At 38.0% G+C, this 23,831-nt stretch overlaps 1 protein-coding gene across 1 annotated transcript in view; it reads right to left on the reverse strand.

The window, feature by feature from the left end:
• Positions 1–23,831, reverse strand: part of Faf1 (Fas associated factor 1) — a 298,892-nt gene that overhangs the window by 56,110 nt on the left and 218,951 nt on the right. Inside the window, exons 14-15 of the mRNA XM_021160394.2 lie at positions 22,271–22,407; positions 16,142–16,230 (exon numbers count right to left, since the gene is read on the reverse strand). Of these exons, the coding sequence (XP_021016053.1) occupies positions 16,142–16,230; positions 22,271–22,407 (226 nt within the window). The remainder of the gene's footprint in view (positions 1–16,141; positions 16,231–22,270; positions 22,408–23,831) is intronic.

Here is a 23,831-nt window from a genome sequence, read left to right on the forward strand (position 1 = left end):
GCCTAATCAAAAAGGCGAACTCCTGGTTTTGTGAGAGATCCTGTCTCAAGATATTAATACTGAGAATGATATAGGAAGATGTTTGTTTTGCTCTGTCCTTCATATGAATACAAATAGACACATAGCAACAGCATACTCATGTGCAAGCACCATATACACATACCATACATACCACACTCAACCCCGCACATCCCAAACACGTGCACGTGAATTCATGCCCACCCACCCTCCATAGAGAAGATGTTCATACATAACTCAGGATCTTACACATTCTCAGCAATTAGTCTACAAACAAGAAATAAACCTTTTGCATCTAGATCTATATGAGCTAAACTGATTTGTCTACAAAGTCATTAATGGACACTCAAAAACAACATAGTGAAAACTATGGAAAATCTAACGGTGTTTTTTTTTTCAGGTTCCAATTACATAAAGATCGAATCTAAATATTAGAATTACTGTTCACATTGAAGACTAGTTATTAAAGAAACTCCAGTTAACATCAGTTTTAAATAAAGTAATTTAAAAATAGCCCACTTTAGGACCATGAAATCAGAGAAATGAAATTACACATGACAAGGAGCTGCCAAGTTTTAATCTTGAAGTCTTGCCCTGCTAGAATGTCTCTGGAATTTCCGGTAGGAGTGTTTAGAAAAGATTCTTTTTCATTTGGGTAGAGGTGGTATGTGGCAGTGAGTTGAAAAGCTGGATCTAGGAGTGGTTTGCTAATTTCTTTAGAGGCAGGATTTAAAGGGGGAACTGTCTCAATGTCTACCTTAGAGAAAGGCAGCTAGCTTGTGAGCATTTGTGTAAAGATTTACCCAAATCAAAGACTATCTACTTACCTGCCGTGTGGCCTGGGATTGGACCACACATTTCCAAGCACCTCTGTTAAACCCTGTTCTCTCTTGTTCAGATTTGACATTTCTATTTCCATGGGTTTCACAGTTTCCTGTTTCTCCCCAGAAAACTCATTGCTTCACTCAGTCTTTCACTTACACATTTATAAAACACTTAGTGCATACCTAATTGACATTAGTCTTTTTTTTTTTTTTTTTTTTTTTTAGAAATGGAGACACAACTTCTGAGACACTTCTCTTTTCTCACTAGTTCTGAGAAATAGACTACAAGCTTGGAAGAGATGGTAACATACACAAATATGGAGTACAGTCAGTTTACAATTGTCTCTTTTCATTCCTACAATACCACAGAAAAGCATTACTACTTCCTGACAGACAAATGTGACTATGTAACTTGCCAGGGTGCGCCCTACTGAGTTGTGCTTGTTATGCCAAACACCTGCAAAAGCCACTAACCCAACAGTCTTCAAATTTTAAGATGCACAGAAATCACTCCTCATATAGGAAACCTAAAAAGTATAGAGCACTCCCTGGTTCACTAGCAGAATTTTCAACACAAAAGCCTAGAAATCTGCATTCTTAACAAAGTGCTCCGTAGACTAATTTTGAAAAGCAGATTATCATAACAATATTATTGTAAAGATTGAGCATGGCAAGTGTGCTTCAGACAACATAGTTACCTAAGTTCAAATGGGGTAAATTTTCTGATTAAAAAAAAAAAAAAACAGCATTAACTACTCACAGTTTAAGTTCAAATTTTACCAGAATATAGATGTACACCGTATTAAAAAAAGTACCATACCACACTTTTTTTCCTGCTTCCTCAGTCCTTTCTATGGACAACTGCTTCTAATACTATTAAATTATTAACACTTTTTTCCCACCTGCACCAAGCCATGTAAAGCTATAAGCTGTATCTTATTTTTAGATTTTAAAATGTCTTCCCTTTCCTAGGTCCAAACTGTTATTTCCCATTCATTCTTTCAAACTCAGTTTCAAGTAACATCACTACACAAAATATTTCCTAGATAATTAATAGATATCAGATAGTAATCTAAGTACTTTACAAGTATTAACTGATAAAGCCATCCCGAAAACTGTACAAGTAGCTACAAACTGATAGAAGAACAAGGGGCTTGAGAGATGGCTCAGTGGTTAAGGGTACTGCTACCCTTTCAGAGATTTCCTGGTTTGATTCCCAAGCATCTACATTGTGGATTACCATTGTCTCTAACTCTAGTCCCTAGGGATAGGATGTCCTGTTTTGGTCTCTATGATCATGAGGCATGCATGTGGTACCTACATGTAGATCAAGCACCCATACACATAAAATGAAATTTAAAAATGGAGGCACAGGGATAGGAGAGATGGCTTAGAGTTAAGAGACTTTACTGTTCCTTCAGGGGTTCTAGATTCAGCTCTCAGCACCCAAATGGTCTGATGCACTCTTCTGGCCTCTGGCATGCATACACAAAGCTTCAAACAAATCATTCACACATATGCTACTTTCTGTTCTTCTGGCCTATGTGCATTTCCTCCTCTTCTGAATCTCTGCTAGCCCACTTGACTATGGCCTATGTCCCTTCATTCCTATTACTCTCTTAATTGCTTCAGCCTCTGAAATTTCACTTTTACAGACAAATGGCAAGTTTCCTGACAGCAGAAATGCTGCTATTCTGGGTAGCTTGGCTTGGACTTACCACATAGAAGGCATTGGAAGAAATTTCCAGGACCGAAATATAGAACAAGAAAGTACATGACTGTGTACTGAGTAGTTTCTCCACAGTGAAGAGTAAAGGTGCCCACAGGCAGACACACTTTAGATATTTCCCTGACAGACAGACATCATTTTGAAAAGCAAATGTAAAAGTGCTCTCAACTACGTGATGGTTTGTTTTCCATGGTTGGCTGGTCTTGACTTACAAAGTGAAATTCTACAGCTCCTTCTCCTAGTAAACAGTAATAAGATACTCACAGATATACAGACAAATTGATCATTGGATTAAAACTTGTATACAAGGCTTTATCCCTTTCCTAGATAAGAGATGTTCACAAATATTTTGGGTTGGTTGTAAAGCTGAATAATTCTATTGCTTTACATGAATAGATGGGTTAAGATAACAAAATATGTTCTTTGTTCCAGATATACCTACAGTATTTGCATTGAAAAAAATTCCACAGACTGTATTCTTTGTCCTTTATAAATAAATAATTATTTAGTCTATTTTCCCCCTCAGGATAAATCCTTTATACATGCTAAAAAAGTATAAGCAAATCTAGATAAAATGTTACCAAAAATGAAAATGATATGGGCTGGTGAAGATGTACCTTCACAGAGAGAGTGCTGTTTCATATGCAGAAAGCCCTGGTTTGATCCTGCAGCACTGTCTAAACAATGTATGGTTGTATGCATGCCTGCCTATCTCATTGCTCAAGGTTATCATTGGCTACATAGCAAGTCTGAGGTCAACCTGAGACACTTGAGACCCTGTCATTAAAAAAATAAAAAATAAATCCCAGCACTCGGGAGGCAGAGGCAGGCGGATTTCTGAGTTGGAGGCCAGCCTGGTCTACAAAGTGAGTGCCAGGACAGCCAGGGCTACACAGAGAAACCCTGTCTCGAAAAACCAAAAAAATAAAAAAATAAAAAAATAAAAATCTTAAAATCAAAAGGATAGAATGCAAAATCATTTGAAAAGTCTCCTCTCCCAATTCCTCTTATCCATTACATATCCCATTATGAGAGAAGCACTGTAATTTAAGAGGAAATAATACTAAAGCAACAGATAACAAGTCTGACTCTGTAAGTGATCTTGGGTTCATAACATAATGGCTGTTTCTTCAATTATACAAGGATGAAATAAGACTATACCAATTCCAACATTTATTTTCAGGTCACCCTAAAATAAAAAATAATAGATAACATTTATGTGCTTCTAACTAAAGACCACAAGGTATATTATATGCTTTATTATCTATTATCTTAATCTTTAAGACATGCACTGAACATAAGACTATTATCTTCATTTACATAAGAGGGGGTTAGAAACTAACTCAAGAGGACAATGACACAGAACTGATTCGTAAGCAATTTCTTCTGGCAGTGCTAATAATAGTCACAGACCTCAACTTCTGAGACCTGCTACTCCACAGCCAGGGTCTGTAATGTAAACACTGTGCTATCCTACTGTTGTCTATAAAATAGGACATTTTCCAATTAGTCATTTTGTAAGATGGGTATAAAACACATATACAAATGACCCAGCCTTATGCTAACAATGCTAGTATTTAAATAAGTTTTTAATATAAGATAATACAATTCTGTTAAAATGGATTTTCAAGTCCATCCTATGAACTGTGTATTTTCCTTCTGAAAAATTTTATTTTCAAATGAGCATACAATAAAAGAATTATATTGTATATAGTTCTGTGAATTCCGACACATGCATACAGTCATGTAACCATTACCACTATTTCTGTCTCAATGTCCTACATATACCTGGCATCATGAAAATTATACAATATTTTTACTAGAATTATCTGTATATCATTAATATCTAATGAATTGTATCATCTTTATTGGTACCAGTGTTGAGGATATTGTGAATGGATGGAAAACTGGTCCCTGAGAAATTCATAAGTTTAGTGCTCAAAACAAATTCATCCTAGTTCTTTTCTGTGATCTATCAACCTCCCTTTGAAACTAAGAAGTTCTGGGTTTTTTTGGTCTCTTCTATGTCTTCTGCCTGCAGCCACTGCTCTGTTTTCATACTATACTGCAAATACCTGTGTCCTGGAAGGATAGTTAATTGGATGAAGCAACTGGAATCAAAGCAAATTCGTGAAAAAAATTAGTAGATAAAAAACAGAGAAAAGCCACATGCCTTTAATCCACTCCAGAGGCAGACATAGACATATCTCTAGGATTTAGTCTACCTAGTCTACATAGAGAATTCCAGGCCACCAGGTCTAGTGAGACTGTCTCAAAAAAGAGAGCAAAGTTTGTAGAAGTAAAGCTAAAAGGAAAACTGTACCGTGAGGCTACAGAGTCTCTTGTTTGACTTGTTTACCACACATATTCTTAGGTTTTGATAAATTCACATCTTTTTGTTTTTTTCTCATTTTCCCAAAATTCAATCTTCTCTCAGTTTACCCATGCTGTGTCTGTTCTTGAAATGAATCAAATGTGCCTCTTTAGAGAATTTCCTCCTGACTACAATGATTATTTATTTATTTGCTTGTTTGGTTTTTGAAAAAGGCTTGTTTGTTTTGTGGCTCAGGCTGCCTTCAAGTTCAGGATTCTTCTGCCCTGCTTCCTGGGTGCTGGGATTACAGGCATTTCTGCTCCTAAATTCCTTCCTATAAACATGGTCATACAGTGCCATAAAGAATTCTTGGGGGATATGAATATCCTCAAAATAAAATAAAATAAAGTAAAATAAAATGTTCGGGTAAGTGTACAATATTTAAGAAAAGAACAAATTTTGTAATCTTTTAAATTGATATATGGATGAGAGAAAATGTTTTCATTAACATTTCTCTAAAGTGTCAATCAGGCTTGACATTGTGAAGAATGAAAGAGCTTGAATTTTAAGACAATGTTGTACACAGACTGTCTGCGGGGTTAAGAGAACACACAACCTCATGTACCTTCAACTCCAGGAGTTACAATGCCTCTCTGGCCTCAATCAGCACCTGCACTTACGTGTATGCAGGCACATACATATATACACAATTAAAAATTAGAAAAATAAATCTTAAAAAACAAAAACAAAACCCAAACCACCTCCCACTCCCCAAAAAATTTAGCCGGGCAGTGGTGGCGCACGCCTTTAATACTAGCATTTGGGAGGCAGAGGCAGGTGGATTTCTGAGTTCGAGGCCAGCCTAGTCTACAAAGTGAGTTCCAGGACAGCCAGGGCTATACAGAGAAACCCTGTCTCGAAAAACAAAAACAAAAACAAACAGACAAACAAAAAACAAAAAACCAAAACCCAAGGCTATGCATAAAAGGAAGTAAGTAACTAGACACTGCTCCATATCAGTCACTATCTCATCACTAGAAAAGTACATATGCTTCATTTGGCCTTACTGTTACTGAGAGAGAAAAGTAGACAGGTTGGGCCAATGATTTAACAATGAATGCTTTTACAGTGATAGATGGTGACAGCTGAAATCAAAAAAGAATGCATTACTGAGATATTATCAATTGTGTTCTGTCATTACACATAGTTCCACCCAGTCTAAACTTGTCAAAAAGTGTTACTGTAATCCATGAAGAAGACTCCACCTCAGGCAGCAGAGGGGAAAATGTGGAGGACTGGCTGTGAGCAGGTGTGCTGAACTGTAATGCTAATGTTGACTCACTAATCTCTTTACATTAGTCTCATCGATGACAATTACTAACTTCTACTCTGAGGTGTCAGGAATGGATGAACTGATCCATCAACAGCAGGCATTTTAAGAGCAACAAATGTAAACAAAGATGGTATACATGTAGGTTAAAAAAAAAAGTGGGTGTTATTTCATGCACAAAAGTAGACAGTGAGACAAGTTTTTTTTTTTTTAAGTTCCATTCAACCTGCTAAGATATTTGGGAATCTAGGAATGTCTGGTCTACACTTCAGGTCAGTCAATTCTGACTTTATTTAATCTTTGTAAGAGTACTGATTCAATTTAGTTCATGAATACAAGGGTATGTTAGTGTCACCACAGATCACGATGTATGCAAAGCAAATGTGGAATGTGGCCGTAAAGCGGCTGTAGGACTCTGACAAGTTATTTAACCTCTACGAACACATCATATCTTCTTGAGTAAAACCATGACAGTAACTACTTATGACTATTGTGACAGTGAAGAGATGATTTATGGAATGTAAAATAATACTTAGTCAAGCAGATACTGAATACATTCATAGCTGGGTCTGTCGGTAAACCTATGTTCCCAGCTACCTGAGAGGCTGAGCAGGAGAACTAGCCTTGGCACACAGTTATATCATTTCTGAAACAAAGAAACCAAATCAAACACCAAAGGCACGTATTTTGTCCCTTCTTCAAGGTACTTCAGACAACCTTGCTTCAGTTGGAGGTAAAAGTTTGGACTTGAATGCCAAGTAATACACTGCTCAGCTGCTCAGGGTTAAAAGCTCGTAAAGACAAAGCTTGAATATTTTCTGCTTTGTTGGGTTACTGGAGTGTTCAGAATGTGCTGTAACAACTTCTCAAATTCTCAGGGGCTACCTTTAATTGTCAACTTGATACAGTATAAAAATCACCTAGGAAGAGACTCAGGCACTGTCTGCATCAGATTGTCCTATGGGCTTGTATGTCATTGGGGTGGGGGGGACTAATGGAGGTGGGGAGACCCATCCACTAACCTCACTATTCCATAGCAGGGATCCCGAACTATGTGAGACTAGAGAAAAATGAGGTTAGCATAAGCATTCATTCTTGTTATATAAGCCAGGCTGGCCTCAAATTTGTGGTAGTCCTCTTGCCTATTTCCTGAGTTCCGGATTATAATGTGTTACTATGCTCACCTTAACATTAGACTGTGGTAGTCCAATCTATTCTTTTGTTTTCCATATTTTTGGTACATTTCTAAGAAATAATGAAGAAACCCAAGGTCGTGCAGCTATTCCCTTATATATTCCTCTAAGTGGCTTTTAGTTCTTAAACTTCACTCTTGATTCATTCATGTATAGTAAAAATGGTGAAAACTGGCATTGTGCTTCTTTGGTATCTGGATACCTGGGTTCCCCAGCACTAACGCTGAGTAGACTACTCCTTTCCCAGTGGATGACCTGGTATCCTTGGAGATCAACTGCCTCTCCTGAGGTTTTCAGTTTTTGGTCTCTACTTTCTTCCTTGGGTACATATTGCAAAATGTAGTCAGTCTATCTTAAAGAGCCCCTAATTCTTAGCAGTTTAAGCACTGCTCAAAGTTTAAGTACAGAATTTTTTGTGAGACTCATGAAAACTATCAGCTGTAAGCTGACAGATAAAACAAAACACAAGTTATTTCCAAAATAAAATGGCTCAAAGTAAACATTCCTATTCTCCAGATAAAGAACAGTGAGAAAGGGCTGGACCAAACACACACACACACACACGCACGCACACACAGAAAAGGAAAAAACCCAACAAAACAAAAGCCCCACATTAACAACATGCCTCTACCCACCCCCCTCAAACCCTGTAAGGAAAACATCATATCCTGCATCTCCATGTCTAGCCAATAGGGCACACATAGCAGTGTGTGTGCTTTAAAGGGTTTGAGCAGCTCTGACTCTTTGGCCTGGCTAGTACAGCCCACATGGGTTCTTTCTTGAGCTGGCTCTGTTTACTTCTTCTAGTGGTCTTCCACAAATGTTCCACACTCTTGACATTTTTAACTTCCAATATATTGGAAGGTTTCCAATAAATATTGCTTCCTCTCTTTAAAAATCACCCTTTCAGGAACTTCCGCAGACATCCCAACTCTGTTGCACAGTGCCCTAGAACCCTTGTATTCCCCATCTCTGTAATCCACCACCAGCAAAGAGAAACAAGATCAGCTGTCAGCTTGAGCAGTAGCCGAGCCTAGGAAGCATCACTTTCTCAGTGCCTGGATGGCTGAATAGTGGGAACAATCCTGAGGATGCCCAGAAACTCTGGAGCTGTCTCTCAAAGCAAAGCTTTTCAAGTAAATTTGCACCCGTACATCCTTGAGCTTGCTTTGGGTGGATCATGGCCAATGGCTGAGATGCCTTCAAGGGATCTTTGCTAGTGTCTGGATGCAACATCCTTGGCATCTTCTCAGAGACAATAATCTTTTTAAGCAACCACACCTTCTTTGGCCCCAACTTCAAACATGTTCCTTTTCTAGCCAAATGGCAGTCTTTCAAATCCTTCTGCTTGCTTTCCCTTATGATTTTCACTCTAGATTTGTCTAAAGAAGCAAACACTACCCATGCCCATGGATGGAATGCTTAAGAGGCGTGATGCTTCCCTTCACAGATTAGGTTGGTACATTTAAACTCAACTTAACATAGTCTTAGACATGGGCAGCATGTATACAGCTCTATCACAATGTAGCAGAATTAGCCATTAGTCTAATTCCTCATTCATATTTGTAATCTAATGAGTACACCTTTGCTAACTGAATTTCTATTAGTATTCTAGAATTCTGAATGATAATCATCCCTTAAGCTCTACTTAAAATGTTCTGGTGTTTCTCAACTGCTTCTCTCAACTTCTACAAATTCCTCCCACAACTAGTACTAAAACCATTTGAACCACAAAGCCATCCACAGTCATAGTAACAATCTCCTATCTCAGCACCACTTTCTTTTAGCCTATCATTGGTGCCAAAAATACCTGAGAAACAACACAATGATGAGAGAAATTTTTTAGGCTTTTATCTTTAATCCACAGTTACTTGGTCTTGTTGCTTTCGGGCTGGTGAAGAATAAGGCAGAACACTGTTGTGGGTATGCATTATGGCTCTTCTCACTGCAAACAGGAGGCAAAGAAAGGCAGAGAGGAAAGAGCCAGAGACATGGTACGCATATGATGACCAATTTCCTCCAACAAAGCTGGAACTCCTAAAAATCCATTCAACTACGCATTAATCAATGAATTAATCCACTCAGTTAGTTACTGATGTAGGGAACTAATGTCTTTTGGGAACCAGGCCTTCAACTACACGAAACTGTTTGAAGGATACTTATTATTAAAAGCATAACAAAGTTCACTGGCAGTACCAAGATTTTCATGCATCTTTATCTCAACAATTGATGGAGAATTATTTCTCCTTTGGTATGTGGTCATTTCCCCTGTTCTAACAGTAAATTTTTTTTTTAAAATATGTTTTTTTTCTTGTTCTCTCTCTCTCTCTCTTTATATATATATATATATATATATATATTCCCCCCCCCCCCCGAGACAGGGTTTCTCTGTGTAGCCCTGGCTGTCCTGGAACTCACTCAATCAATTTTCATACATTCACTAGCAATACTGTTCTTATATAATGTTTATATTAGTGGTGAAGTAGTTTGGACTATAATGCAGTGGTTTGTAGTATTTATAAATACCTTTGTGCTTTAATAAGCCATAATTGGGTTATATAATTAATTTTGGGTAACAAGGAATCGAATTCAAACAAAACAAAATCCAAGTTTAATAATAACATGGAAGTATGAAAGCTCAGGTGTCAAAATTAACTGTTTCTATGAAATATAAAATAAGTGTGAATAAAACTGAGTCATAGTCTGGTAGCCATGCCAGCCTGGGAATCAGGTAGGTGAACTTCACTCTCCTTCCTGCCTTCCACTACAAAATTTCCAGTCTTAACTCCAGCCCTGTAGCAGAGGACCTGCAATGTCCTTTCCTCCCTCTCTGACTAGACTCCTTGAGGAATCTGTAGATGCTTGGGGAAGGCTCAGCTTTCCTGTAGAGAGAATCTCTTGCGAACTGTATGTCAATAAAAAAAGCAGATTGGCCAAAATGCTTAGGCAGGAAACAGGAAGTGGGAGCTCTGGCAGGGAGAAAGAGACTCTGGGACAGAGTCAGGTCTGGGAAGAGATTCACCAGAACTCAGGAGACACAGGAAACTGAGAAGAGGTAACCAGCCACGTGGCACTCATAGAATAAAATAATGGGTTAATTCAGTTCCGAGCTAGCTGGGGAACAAGCTCGAGCTTATGGTCTAGGCACTGATTCATATATAATCAAATCTCAGAGCTGTTACTTCGGGAGCTGGAGTACTGAAGGAAAGATGGGGTTATACTTTCCTCTTTCCTGGCAACCCTCTCACTCAGCTCCCTCCATTCTATCCCATCCCCATCCTTCCAATGAGCCCCTACACCTACAAACATGTTCTGCCCTGTGCTTACTATGGCTAGCACCTGGCAAAGACGCCAAAGTATTCCCTACTGGGCAACCCACACCCACTACACTCTAAGATCCACAGAGGCCAATAGAAACTAAGGAACAGAACACTCTCCCTATAGAAAAAGGACCATAACAAAACTCAGAATTACAATCAGCGTAAACCTAGATGCCTTGACGCCAGCATAAAAACACAATCAGCAACAGCCAAGATAATACCCCTCCATAAGAATCCAGCAACATGAGCTGGTGAGATGGCTCAGTGGTTAAAAGCACCGACTGCTCTTCCAAAGGTCCTGACTTCAAATCTCAGAAACCACATGGTGGCTCACAACCATCTGACTCCCTCTTCTGAAGTATCTGAACAGCTACAGTGTACTTACATATAATGAATGAATGAATGAATAAATAAATAAATCTTTAAAAAAAAATCCAGCAACACTAATACAGTAGGCCCTGAAAAATATAACATAGCTCAAGCATGAGACAAGAACTTTAAAATAGCTATTTTGAATACATTCAAGTACCTTAAACAATATAAATTTAGTAATGAATTCTATGAAAACACAAACAAACTGCAAAATGGGAGAGTAAGAGACCTTGAAACATGCTCAGTCCTGAGTGGGATGTATCCATCAAATTCCTTGCCTCAGGGTTCAGGGACCTCTGAGGAATAAGAGATGGGAAGACTGTAAGAGCCAATGGGGATGGAAGACACAATGAAACAAGGCTTTCTACACACATCAGGACTGATGCACATGAATTTAGAGACTATGCTAGGCTGCAGAGGGCCTGAGCAGATCTAAGCCAAGTAGGGGTCTCAGTACTGAAAGGGTAAGTAGACACAAGCCTCCATCCCTAATTTAGAAGCTACTTTAATTGATAACTACTGGGAAAAGAAAAATTAGTTTTCTCCAATGGGTCTCACTGGGTGTACAAACCATGGGCAGGCCCCAGGCCCAGCAGTAGATGACCAACACAAAACAAACTCAGTGGTATTTCTGGCGGATTTTTTCCCAGAATATTTTATCTGGACATTTAAAAACAAACAAACAAACCTATCTTTATAGATCTTTTTCTTTTGTTTTGTTTTTCTGTGTTTTGTTTTACTAGACAGGGTTTCTCTGTGTAGCCCTGACTGTCGTGGAACTCACTTTGTAGACCAGGCTGGCCTCAAACTCAGAAATCCGCCTGCCTCTGCCTCCCAAGTTCTGGGATTAAAGGTGTGCGCCACCACTGCCTGGCCTAGATCTTTTGGTTACATAGTGTGCCTTTCAATTTTGGTTTTATGGGCGCTCTCTCTCTCTCTCTCTCTCTCTGTGTGTGTGTGTGTGTGTGTGTGTGTGTGTGTGTGTGTGTGTGTGTGTGTGTGTGTGTCTCAGTGTCTGGATGAGTTTCTTGTCCTTTTTCTTTGGCTCTTTTTTACCCCTTCTGTCTTCCTGCTGCCTGCTGATGTAGATGTAGAACTCTTAGCTGAACAGCACCATGTTTGCCTGCACACAGCCATGTGTCTAGGGGTGAAGATAAAAGATTAAATCTCATCCCGCCCCAGTTAAATGTTTTCTTTATAACTGTTACTATTGTCATGGTAACCCTTCACAGCAACAAATCCCAACTAAGACACTTTTCTTGAAAACTGTATTTATAACTGGCGTAATAATATTCATGAAGGCACTAAAATTATAGAAATCTTTCTCTTTTTATAGTTAAATTTCAATTATAGGGGCCTTGGATTTTTCATGTGACCTTCATGTCAAATTTTGTGTCAGTATTAACTGAATTAATGTCAATTTCTTTATGAATGAACTATAAGACTCACAAATTAAGATGAAAATTGTGCATTCATATTATTTATTATGCAGCATAATCTGTAAATCTGATCCTAATGAGACTCAATTTAAATAGCTGAGGAATGTGTTTAGCAACCAATCAGAATAAATGTAATCTTAGATGGCAACACACCTATTATTACAAATTCCGAACTAAGTACAGTGCTTCATTATTTCAGAATGTCACTATCAATTTATAGAGTAACACATAAACATCTTTCTACCATATACATGGCTGTCAAAGTAAACAGCAACTAACTATATAGAAACATTACAATCTGACTATCTTCTTGGAAGTAAAAGAAAGCCAGTAAACATTAAAGGACTAAACTTGTGCCTGAAGATGGGGCTCATTTGGTATAGCACACGTGAAGCATACATTAAGTTCTAGGTTTGATCTTGAGCACTATATAAAAATCAGGCACAGTGATGCATACCTATAATACAGTAATTGGGAGATGGAGGGAGAAGTAATGCAAGTTCTGGGTCATCTTTGGTTTGTCTGAGACATATGGGACCCTGTCTCAGAGGGAGCCTGAGATACATGACACCCTGTCTCTATGGAAACCTGAGATGTATTGGAGGGTGGGGATCTGTCTCATAAAACAAAATAGGAGAGAGTGAAAGTAATCATAACATTCTATATCTGTCATTGTAGGTACCTTATATCATATACTTTATATCACATCGTCAAACACTGCCTTTTCAAGTTAACTTATTTCATGAAAATTCTTCCAAACATTCACATATTTAATCAACTAACAAACAATTATTGAGTACTGAATTTTTCCTAGGTATAAGGAGATGAAATTATAAACATGAGTAAAAGATGACCACTATTGAAAAAGCAAACAGAAAAAAAACATAATTGGGCCCAGGCAGTGGTATACAACTTTAATCCCAGTATTAGAGGGAGAAGCAGGCAGATCTCTGTGAGTTCTAGGTCAGCTTGGTCTACACTGTGAATTCCACAAAACCAAGCCTACAAAAGGAAACACCATTTCAAAACAAGCAAACTCTCAAACAAAACAGAACCAATTACCTCTCCACCCCAAACCAAAGCAAAAAATAATCAAACAAAAACCCTTCTTAATTGAATGGAAAACACAGCTAAATAAAGCAAAACACACTAGTAGAATCTTATATTGCCTACAGTTTCACATTGGCAATAATGAAAGAGTACTCTACTGAAGACACGTCGGATACCTAGAAACTTTATTATTGCTTAGAATTACTTTCTCCTTTTGCTGTTTTACAGAAAAATTTAAAAATAAAAACTCAGAGACTATTGCATATGCCAGAAAGATTTTGCTGACAGGACACTGACATAGCTCTCTCTTGTGAGTCTATGCCAATGCCTGGCAAATACAGAAGTGAATGCTCTGAATGCTCATAGTCATCTATTGGATAGATGGAACACAGGGCCCCTAATGAAGGAGCTAGAGAAAGTACCCAAGGAGCTAAAGGGGTCTGCAACCCTATAGGTGGAACAACAATATGAACTAACCAGTACCCCACCCCACCCCCACGAGCTGTGTCTCTAGTTGCATATGTAGGAGAGGATGGCCTAGTCGGCCATCAATGGGAGGAGAGGCCTTTGCTATTGCGAAGATCATATGCCCCAGTACAGGGGAATGCCAGGGCCAGTAAGTGGGAGCGGTGGGTTGGGGAGCAGGGCTGGGGTAGGGTATATGGGGCTTTGGGGATAGCATTTGAAATGTAAATGAAGAAAATATCTAATAAAAAAAAAGTTAAAGCATAAGTTTACCAAAATACCCAAAGGCTTACCACTTCAAATTAACATATGCTAATATCTGCTTCACACTTTTATTCAAGAATTATTTTCATAATCCAGAAATTTCTTAATTGATCTAGTATTAATGATTAAGGGATTATTAAGAGCTACCAGATGGATGACCCTGGGTAAACTGACTTAACTTTGACCTTTAGTTTTCTCATTTAAACATAACCATCTGAACCTAAATTGTACTGTCTTATATTATTTGACCCTCCAAACCCATGATCTACACAGCTTTTCGTTGGATTGGAGCATCTAGAGCCAGAGTTCTCAACCTCCCTAATGCTATGACCCTTTAATACAGTTCCTTATGATGTAGTGACCCCAACCATAAAACTATTTTGTTGTTACATCATAACTGTAATTATGCTACTATTATGAATCATAATGTAAATATCTGTGTTTTCCAATGAATTTAGGTCACTACTGTGAAAGGGTTGTTTGACTCCCAAATGGATTACAACTTGTAGATTGAGAACTGCTGACCCTCTAGTACCATGAAGAGACCATAATAATGAAGGAAAATGAAGCTATTCTTTTATGTACTCTATATTAAATACTAAAGTTGGCAATATCTCTATCAAAATCAGTCCTCAGCTCAGTGCCTCCTACTAAGCCTGCACAAAATTGAATAAATGTTGCAGGGTACTTCATCACGCTGTGAACCCAGCGATTTGTGTATTTACTGAGAAAAGAAAACAAAAAAACAAAAAACAACTGTTTCTAGTTGTGGTGTGGTGTGGCTCAGCCCTTATCAAAAACCTTTAATCCCAAAGGATAAAGATTAAGTTAGTTTGTCGAAGGACACACCCAAGTTTGAAAGTGATATCTAATTGAGTGGAAGGCAAAGTGATGAATCTGAGAAAGATTTGACAGAATATGATACGCCAACTCTCAGGAGAGGAGAAGGGAAAGGGAAGCTACGTAAGAGAGCAGAGCAGAGAGAAAGAAGACAGAGAACATGCTAGAAATAGGTGAAGACAGTTTGAGCAAGGGAATGAGAAGGAGACAGAAGATCTGAACAGATCTAGAGTTAGTTTTGAGCCAAGTAGAGCAAAAAGTTAGTGGCTAAGAGAGAAGTCAGATTGAATCAGTCAGCTTGGATAGGAGTTTGAGCCAGAACAGCTAAGCTGAACCAGCCAGCCAGAGTTCACGAAAGAACTAGAAAGGATATGCATATTCAGCAGTAAGTCTCAGAGGCTGAAGACATTCTAGGCCTAGATAAGATCAAACATTGGCTAGAAGCTTCCAGGACCAGGCCTAGGTTAAAAGACAGAGGCAGTAAGCCCCTGAAACAACAAGACAATAGGGGAATAAAAATACTTTTACAGATAAATTGTATATAGTTGCTGAGTGGTGATAATGCATGCCTTTAATCCCAGTACTTGTGGGGTAGAGGCAGGCTGAGCCACGTATGAGGCCACATGGTCTACACAGTGAGTTCCAGGATAGCCAGGGCTATACATAGAAACCCTGTCTTAAAAAACCAAAACCAGGGACTGGTGAGATGGCTACTGAATTATTTTCCTGCAAAATGAACTATCCAGCACCCTAAATTTACTAAAATGTAAACAATCCATAAATTTAAATAAACCTTTAGAACTTAGAGTTGTGGCAAGAAAAGACCAAAAAGAAACATGCCTGGCATTAAAGGACCTTGAGAAATCTATAATAGTATCTTTACCATCCTTACCTATCTATCAGTCACGAAACAATCACTCATCACCATTGGCAGATCATCTCATCAACCTCCTATGGAAATTCCACTTCACTTCTTGTCTTACCTCATCCTTTATGTCTTCCTGTTGTTGAGCTGAGAAAATCTCCATTGCAGCCATGAGTCTCATCATTAACTCGTCCACTGTTGTATTACCTAGTGAGACATAAGAGATTCCAAGCTCTATATAGAATTTTACATAGCTTTAAGTTATTATAATTATTAAAAATGAAAGAACATTTTTAGTATAGAATTAACAGCATTAAAAATTATAGACAGGAAAGCTAGTATTTAAAGTACTTTCAATGAAATGTTTCATATGTTCAATAAGTAACAATGGTAGTTGAAATTTTAGAAAAATCAGATTTGGAGCAACTTCAATTAACAATTTTTAGCACCAGAAAGAAGAACGTCCAAGTCATGAGGTTCAAAAGTCCTTTCAGTTTATAAAAACAATAGTGTTAATAACACTAGCAACAGCTACCAATTGTTTGCATGTCTGTGATTATGCTAAATTACTTTATGTTTTCATCTCATCTGATCTGTACAGTTACATGAAGAAGTAATTATACTTTAGATTTTTAAGAGAAGGAAAAATATCTTTAAAGGGCTCAAGAAACCCACCCAACAAAGATCAAGTCAGTAATCACAGGGTTGGGACTTGAAACCGGGTGAGTCTAATTCAGGAGCCAGCCCTTCCTCTAATGCCTATCTCTTCTTTGTGCACCCCCGACTCTGGCACCCCAACTCCAACTAATGTGGAGTTGGAGATTGACATGCTAGATAACCACTTTACCACTAAGCTACCTAAAAAGACACACCCTACCTCCACCAGCCATTTTCTATACTTTGAATCATTGCTGAAATTTCTCTGGTAATACAAACAGGAATTGAATGTTTGAAAAATGGCAATGTGTATAAATAACATTTCCTAAATGCATATAATTTTGCTTGGGATGGCTTACAAAAAAGAAACTCACCAGGTTACATGAGGGAGCTCTCTTTCCTTTCAAACCTACAGGAAGAAAGAGAGAGATTCTCCAGGGCCTGTGATGTCATCATGCCACATCAATGAAATGACATCAGGATGATAAAGAGCAAGCATCCTTGATGGTCTTTTCTAGCACGGAACATGCTAATATGAGTTTCTCTTTTGTAAGCCATCCCAAGCAAAATTATATGCATTTAGGAAATGTTATTTGTATAATTGCCATTTTTTTAAAATTTCGGGAGTAAAATAAGGATAAGGAAAAACCAAGCATCTTTAAACTCCTCTTCATAAAGATCATAGTCTAGACATTCATTTGAAAACTTAAAGGGAAAATATTCATTGAGGGAAATAGTTTTTTTTTTTTTCCAAACATTCAATTCCTGTTTGTATTACCAGAGAAATTTCAACAATGATTCAAAGTATAGAAAATGGTTGGTGGAGGTAGAGTGTGTCTTTTTAGGTAGCTTAGTGGTAAGTCAATCTCCAACTCCACAATGGTTGGAGTTGGGGTGCTACTCACAAGGTATTTAATCTAGTTTCTACAAATTGTCTAGCTCATAACAAGGGCTCCATAAGTATGTGTTTAATAAGAAAATGAATGAGGAGCTAGAATGACAGCTCAGTGGTTAAAAGCATGTAATGGTTTGAATAGGTATGGCCCCCATAGAAACAGTGTTTGAATGCTTAACCTATAGGGAATAACACTATTAGGAGGTGTGGCCTTGTTGGAGTAGGTGTGGCCTTGTTAGAAGAAGTGTGTCAAGAAGAGTATAGACCTCCTATACTCAAGGTATACCCAATGTGGCACAGAGTCTCCTACCTGCAAATTAAGATGTAGAACTCTCAGCTTCTCCAGCACTATGTATATTTGTCCACTGCAATGCTTCCTGCCATGATGGTAATGGACTAAACTTCTGAGACTGTAAGCCACTCCAATTAAATGTTTTCCTTTATAAGAATTGCAGTGGTCTCAGTGTCTCTTCACAGTAATGAAATCCTAACTAAGACACAATGCTTGCTTATCTCCCAGATGACCTAGGTTTGCTTTTCAGAACCCGTAAGGCAGCTAACAACCACCTGTAGCTATAGGTTTAGTGGACTCTGCCACCTTTTTCCAGTCTCTAAGGACACCAGGGACACAGGTGATACACAAACATATATGCAGGCAAAACACTCATACACATGAAATAAGAGTGAATCTTTTTAAAAATGAATGAAAACAAAAATAGAGTAGATTGTAACTAGGAATCAATTTTCTTGTTCTCAAAAGAAAGGTGACACTCCTCTATACGGTTCTTTGAAGTAGCAGGGATAATGTTATCATGTGCCTGGTACACAGACACAATCATTGGCAGTTATTACTAACAGATATGACAGATGGCAAAAAGAAGGTTCTGAACACTTTACGGCATGTACTCATGGTAGTTTGAATGAGAACTGTCTGCCCAGGATCCTGAGTTTGAATACTTGGTCCCAGCTAGTGATGATGCATAGGGAGGTAATAGAAGGTTTAGGATAAGAGCCTTGATAAAGAAAGTATGTAACTGAGGGCATGCTTTGAGAGTTTATAACTTTGCCCCACTTCCAGTTTGTTTTGTTTCATGTGTTGCAAAAATATGATTCGCTAGCTTGCCACTCTGAATGCCTACTGCCATGTCTTCCTCATCATTATGGACTTTCCCTCTGGAACTACAGGACAAAATGTTCAGATTATAAATGGGAAAACACTATAGCTATATGAATGCTAACAGGGAAGATCCAGTGCTAAACTGAGCTTGCAGGCACTTCACACCTCCACAATGGTCAGAGACAGAAAGAGGAACCAGCTAATGTAGTTGAGGCAAAGCTGACAAAATAGAGTGTCAGTTTCCAAACTTAGTCTCAGGGCCTTTTTGTTGTCTTAAAAACCACTAGAATTCTCAAAATAACCTCAGTTTATGTGGTTTATAGCTAGTCTGTTGCTGTAATATAATACCATGACCAAAGAAACTTGAGTTTCTCTTAGCTTATGGTTTTAGTCAGATAGAGGCCATTGTGACAGGAAAGCATGGTATGGTGACAGGAACAGGAAGGCACGGCACAGAGGCAGAGAAGAAAGCTGGCTGGTCACATGCAATCATACAAGAAGCAACGAGCTAATCAGAGAGAAGCTATGCATCTTCAAAGACGGCCCCACATACCTCCTCAAGCAGTATCAGCATCTGTAACCAAGGTCAAATACTTGAACCTATAAAGGGAATTTCTCATTCAAACCACCACAGACACTGACACTGACTTTATCAGAAACTCCATAATAAAAGGGCAAGCAAAATGTCTTAGTGCGTAAAGGTGCTGGCACCAAACCTGATAACCTTGGTTAGGACCACATAATCTACCTACATAGCGAAGATGAGAATACACACGTGACAAACAAATGTAATAAACATTTTTAAAAATTAAAATGAAAATATTTACAACATATGTATCAGTTCATCCAAAAGTTAACACTGCCATCATAACCTAATCTACTGCTTTATTTTTGTTAACAAAATCTACTCCAGAAGAAAAAGGTGACAAGAGTGGCCCAGTTGTAACATTCTCACATATTTTTTTTTTTTTTTTTTTTGTTTTTTCGAGACAGGGTTTCTCTCTGTAGCCCTGGCTGTCCTGGCACTCACTTTGTAGACCAGGCTGGCCTCGAACTCAGAAATCCGCCTGCCTCTGCCTCCCGAGTGCTGGGATTAAAGGCGTGCGCCACCACGCCCGGCTCTCTCACATATTTCTTTCTGCACTGTTTAGCTCAACAAAAAACAATGATAGCTTTATATCTATTTCTATATTAAACTTGTGAAAATATGATGTGCTTGTTGAAATTTATGAAGAATATGTGGCCTTCTACATATATGTAATCAGAAAAGAAACATTTTAATAAGTATTTCTAGTTATATTTCTTTGATACTATATTCAGTTTGATAAGAAGTTTCTTCAAATTAGCAGAGTGGAGAATTTAAAAATGTCAAAACATATACTTTCCTACTATGTAACACTAGAATTCTTTTCCCTTTCCCCTCAAAACTCCATGCTTCTTTTTATTTTTCAGGCTGACCTTGAACTCTTGACCTTCCTGCCTCCCTCACTAGCATAACTGAGACTACAAGTGCATCCTACAGTACCCAGGTCCATTATCTCTGAACTGATCTTTTTTTCTATGCCTAACTTCATTCCATTAAGCATTGATGCCTTTAGAAAACATTAGTTCACTGACTTATACATTTCTTCTGAATGTTGATGTACTATACATGATATTAAAAAAAAAATCACATATATTAATGTTGGCATTTTATCTAGGCTTTGCCCCACAGTTAACCTGGCAAAAGCCAGGTGTGCCTGACTCACTATAAAAGGGGCTGCTTGCCCCCTCCTCACTCTCTTGCCTTCTTACTCTTGTTCTCTCCTCTAGCTCCGGGTTCTTCACCCTCTTCTCACTCCCCTCCCCCATCTCTCTCCATGTGCTCATGGCAGTTCTCTATTCCTTTTTTCCTGCTCTCTCTCTTCCTTTCTCTGTCTCTACTACCCTCTCAACTCCCCTGCCCATGCCCTGAATGAACTCATGTGGCTGGTACCTCAGGGGGAAGGGATGCCTTCCTCGGCATGAGCCCACAGAGGCACCCTCCTTCCCCCACAGGATACCAACAAACATATTCCCGGGATTAATATCACTGTTAATGTCATCAAAAATTATTTATGCTGCTAGTCTCCCACTGGAAGATATAAATTTTTTATTAAAAACTCAAATGTTATCATTGTTACTTGAAAGTGACAGAATTACTTTTGTTTTGAAGAAAGTGTTTCCCAAATGCCCTGTCTATATAAGCGTAATTTGTCTGTCAGGCTGTAAAAACGACTTCAGGGAAGGCAGGGAGAAGCAACTAGTGTAATGCATGAAACCCACATGTGCTTCTCTTTGAGACAACTAGAATATATTAAAAAAAAAAAAAGGCCAAAAACCTGTCTGCCTCTTTAAGCATCCTCTTAAATGGCCTTTTCCTTTTACAACTGTGAGTGAGTGGCAGTGCTGGATGTTACTAATCCACTACGATTTGTGTCAAGAGGCTTGACTTCCTGCTAAGACGACAGCTGTTTTAGGAACCACTGCTTTGGGACACTCCTGCAAATGTTAACCCAGTGAAAAGGAAAACACAACTAAACTACAAATCAGTGCAAAGTGAAATAAAACCTAAAATAATTGTGATCTTGCAAATTTCCAGAAACAGAGCTTCTAGAGTCCATGGCCTACCCTTTGCAAGACACAAGTTATCACAATGTTGCCTGTGATGAGGAAACAAGAACAACATTGTCTTTGCTTTCTCCTCACCCCCTGGGAATCTGATCCCTCAGCTGGTTTTTTAAAAGACTGCCTAGGAAACCATGCTCTGCACAGTTATAGAGAAAACAAAATACCTGAGCTTTTGTTTTGTGTAGGCTTTACAGGCACTGGAATGCACAAATCCCCTCCCCCATTACACTTAAATGGGGCCGAATGAAGTACCCCAGACCCAAGCTTCAGCTTGGAGCACTTGAAAACTCTCTTTCCTGGCAGCACTGGAGTGGACAAACTATTTTTGTTTAAGCTTTCCCATGAACACTGCAATGCTGTACCCTAGCTTTTGGGTGCATTAGTAAAACCAAAAAACCACTCTTCATTCATTCATTCATTCTTATTCTTTTCTTTTTTTTAAGAAAGAATGTAAAGTATGGTTAAATTTCCAGGAAAATGTAAATTATGGCTAAATCCACAGGAATCCCACAGCTTTTTGCCTCAGGGGTGTATCTCAGGCAGAAGTCACACAAATAAGGAGGAACAACTGACACGTGAAAAATTCAATTTGCAATGTATAGTCACTGGATTTTCAAGATAATTAAAGATAAGCAATTCTTTCAACTAATCAATATTACAGCTAAAAATCAACAGAAATAAATGTCACATCTGACAAATGATTATAGCCTAACTGCTAGTTTTAGGGAATTAGCAATTTCTGAACATAACTTCACTGACCTATGTCTGAAGAACTATGCAATTTTATTGGATGCTAGACTTTTAACACCATATTCATTTTTCATAGTACATATGCTTTAAAAGATGTTCTTTAGGATATTTTATATTTTAATGGAAAAAATGGTAAAGTTATCAATAACATTTTATTTCCGTTGTGACATATACTTTACCTTGTATCACATTTAACACTTCATTAGATGATCGCTTTCCCATGATAATCAGGAAAAGTGGAAATTGATCTGTCTTTTGAGTCCGAATGGTTTGTGCAATAACGCTGCCAAAGTGTCTATTGCACATTGTCAGAAATCTAAAATAAAGCAAAATCCAAAATAAGTTTCAAACAAATTTATTAGATCTGAGATGCCATTACTAATTATGTAAAGATTAGATAGCCTAACTTACATCAGTATGGAAAATTATACTTGGTTGAGTTTTCAACTAAATCTTTAATGGTTATCATAAAGAAAAGAAGAAACCACAGCCTAAATGCTGTCAGGGGCTGACGACGCAGGATTCTTAAGTCTCAAATATTGTAAGACGTTCTACATTTTAAACTATGAGAAAACGAAAGAATTTCCAGGAGAGAATTCCTTAACTAGGATAAATGACAGAGTGTGGTACAAAGGAAGCTGACTAGCATCATTCTAAAATAGATTTAGCAACATTTCCCTAAGTCCTTAGAATCAAGATCTACATGGAAGCACTGTGTTTCCTCTAGAAGTAGTGGTCTTCTAGTTTTGTATTTAGTATGGAATAAAAGCAATTCTAAGCTTTTGGCCAAAAAAGCTCAGAGATATTAGCATACTGAAGTCTAGCATTAGTATTCTTAACACGATCTGGAATAAATGAAAAAACTGATAAAGCTTTTCTCTTCTATTAGAGGACTGTTTGAAATTAGCATTTCTTTCAAGAGAAAAGGGTAGCTTATGATATGTTTTCAGATCTGATGGTAAAAAGTAAATGTCATAATAATAATGAATTATGAAAGACCAAATGCAAATATAGAATGCTTTAATAAGATCCAATTTAATAAAGTCTGTAAAAATAATGGACTTTTAATAACACAGGTCACAAAAGGCAAAACAGTGGAAATTCTGGAGACTAGCCACTGGTACTAGCTTATTAATTCTTAATTATGTTCATGAAAGGCAACTTAAATCGTGTGTTTTCTTATGCCTTATGATAATATTTTAGGTAACAACTCTTCTGAAATGTATGTTCTAGCTGATGAGCAAAGGCCTGTCGTCACATGCATTAGAAGGTAAATCTATTTGAAAAGACAAATGGTATTAAAATGTCATGTGCTCAGAATCACTTGATAACCAATTCAAAACAGAATCAAACCTCTTAATTTTTAAAGCCAATACATTTTCTGTCAATAGAAATCCATTTCAGAAATTTAGGCTGAATCTTTTGTAAAACCCGTGCTGTGACTACAGAAGGTAGATCTTGTTAAGGGCAGCTAGACCTGTCAGCTAGAGTGTCAAGACAAGTTAGCACCACTGTAGTACGGTCATTGGGAGGCAGGTTCATATACACATTTAGTGCAGCAATAACCAGACCTCATGGCAATTTGAAATGACAAGGCCTTAAGAAATCCATTGTCGGCCATGAAATATCAGTGCCCCCATGAAAATTCAAATCTTCACATTCCACAACTATTATGGGATAAAAGGTTCTCAAGCAGACTAAGCTTCCATACCAAATTTCACACTCATAAAGCTTTAACTC

The sequence above is a fragment of the Mus caroli genome, unplaced genomic scaffold (genome assembly GCF_978045245.1).
Source record: "Mus caroli unplaced genomic scaffold, Mus_caroli_1 scaffold_6, whole genome shotgun sequence".
Lineage (NCBI taxonomy): Eukaryota > Metazoa > Chordata > Mammalia > Rodentia > Muridae > Mus > Mus caroli.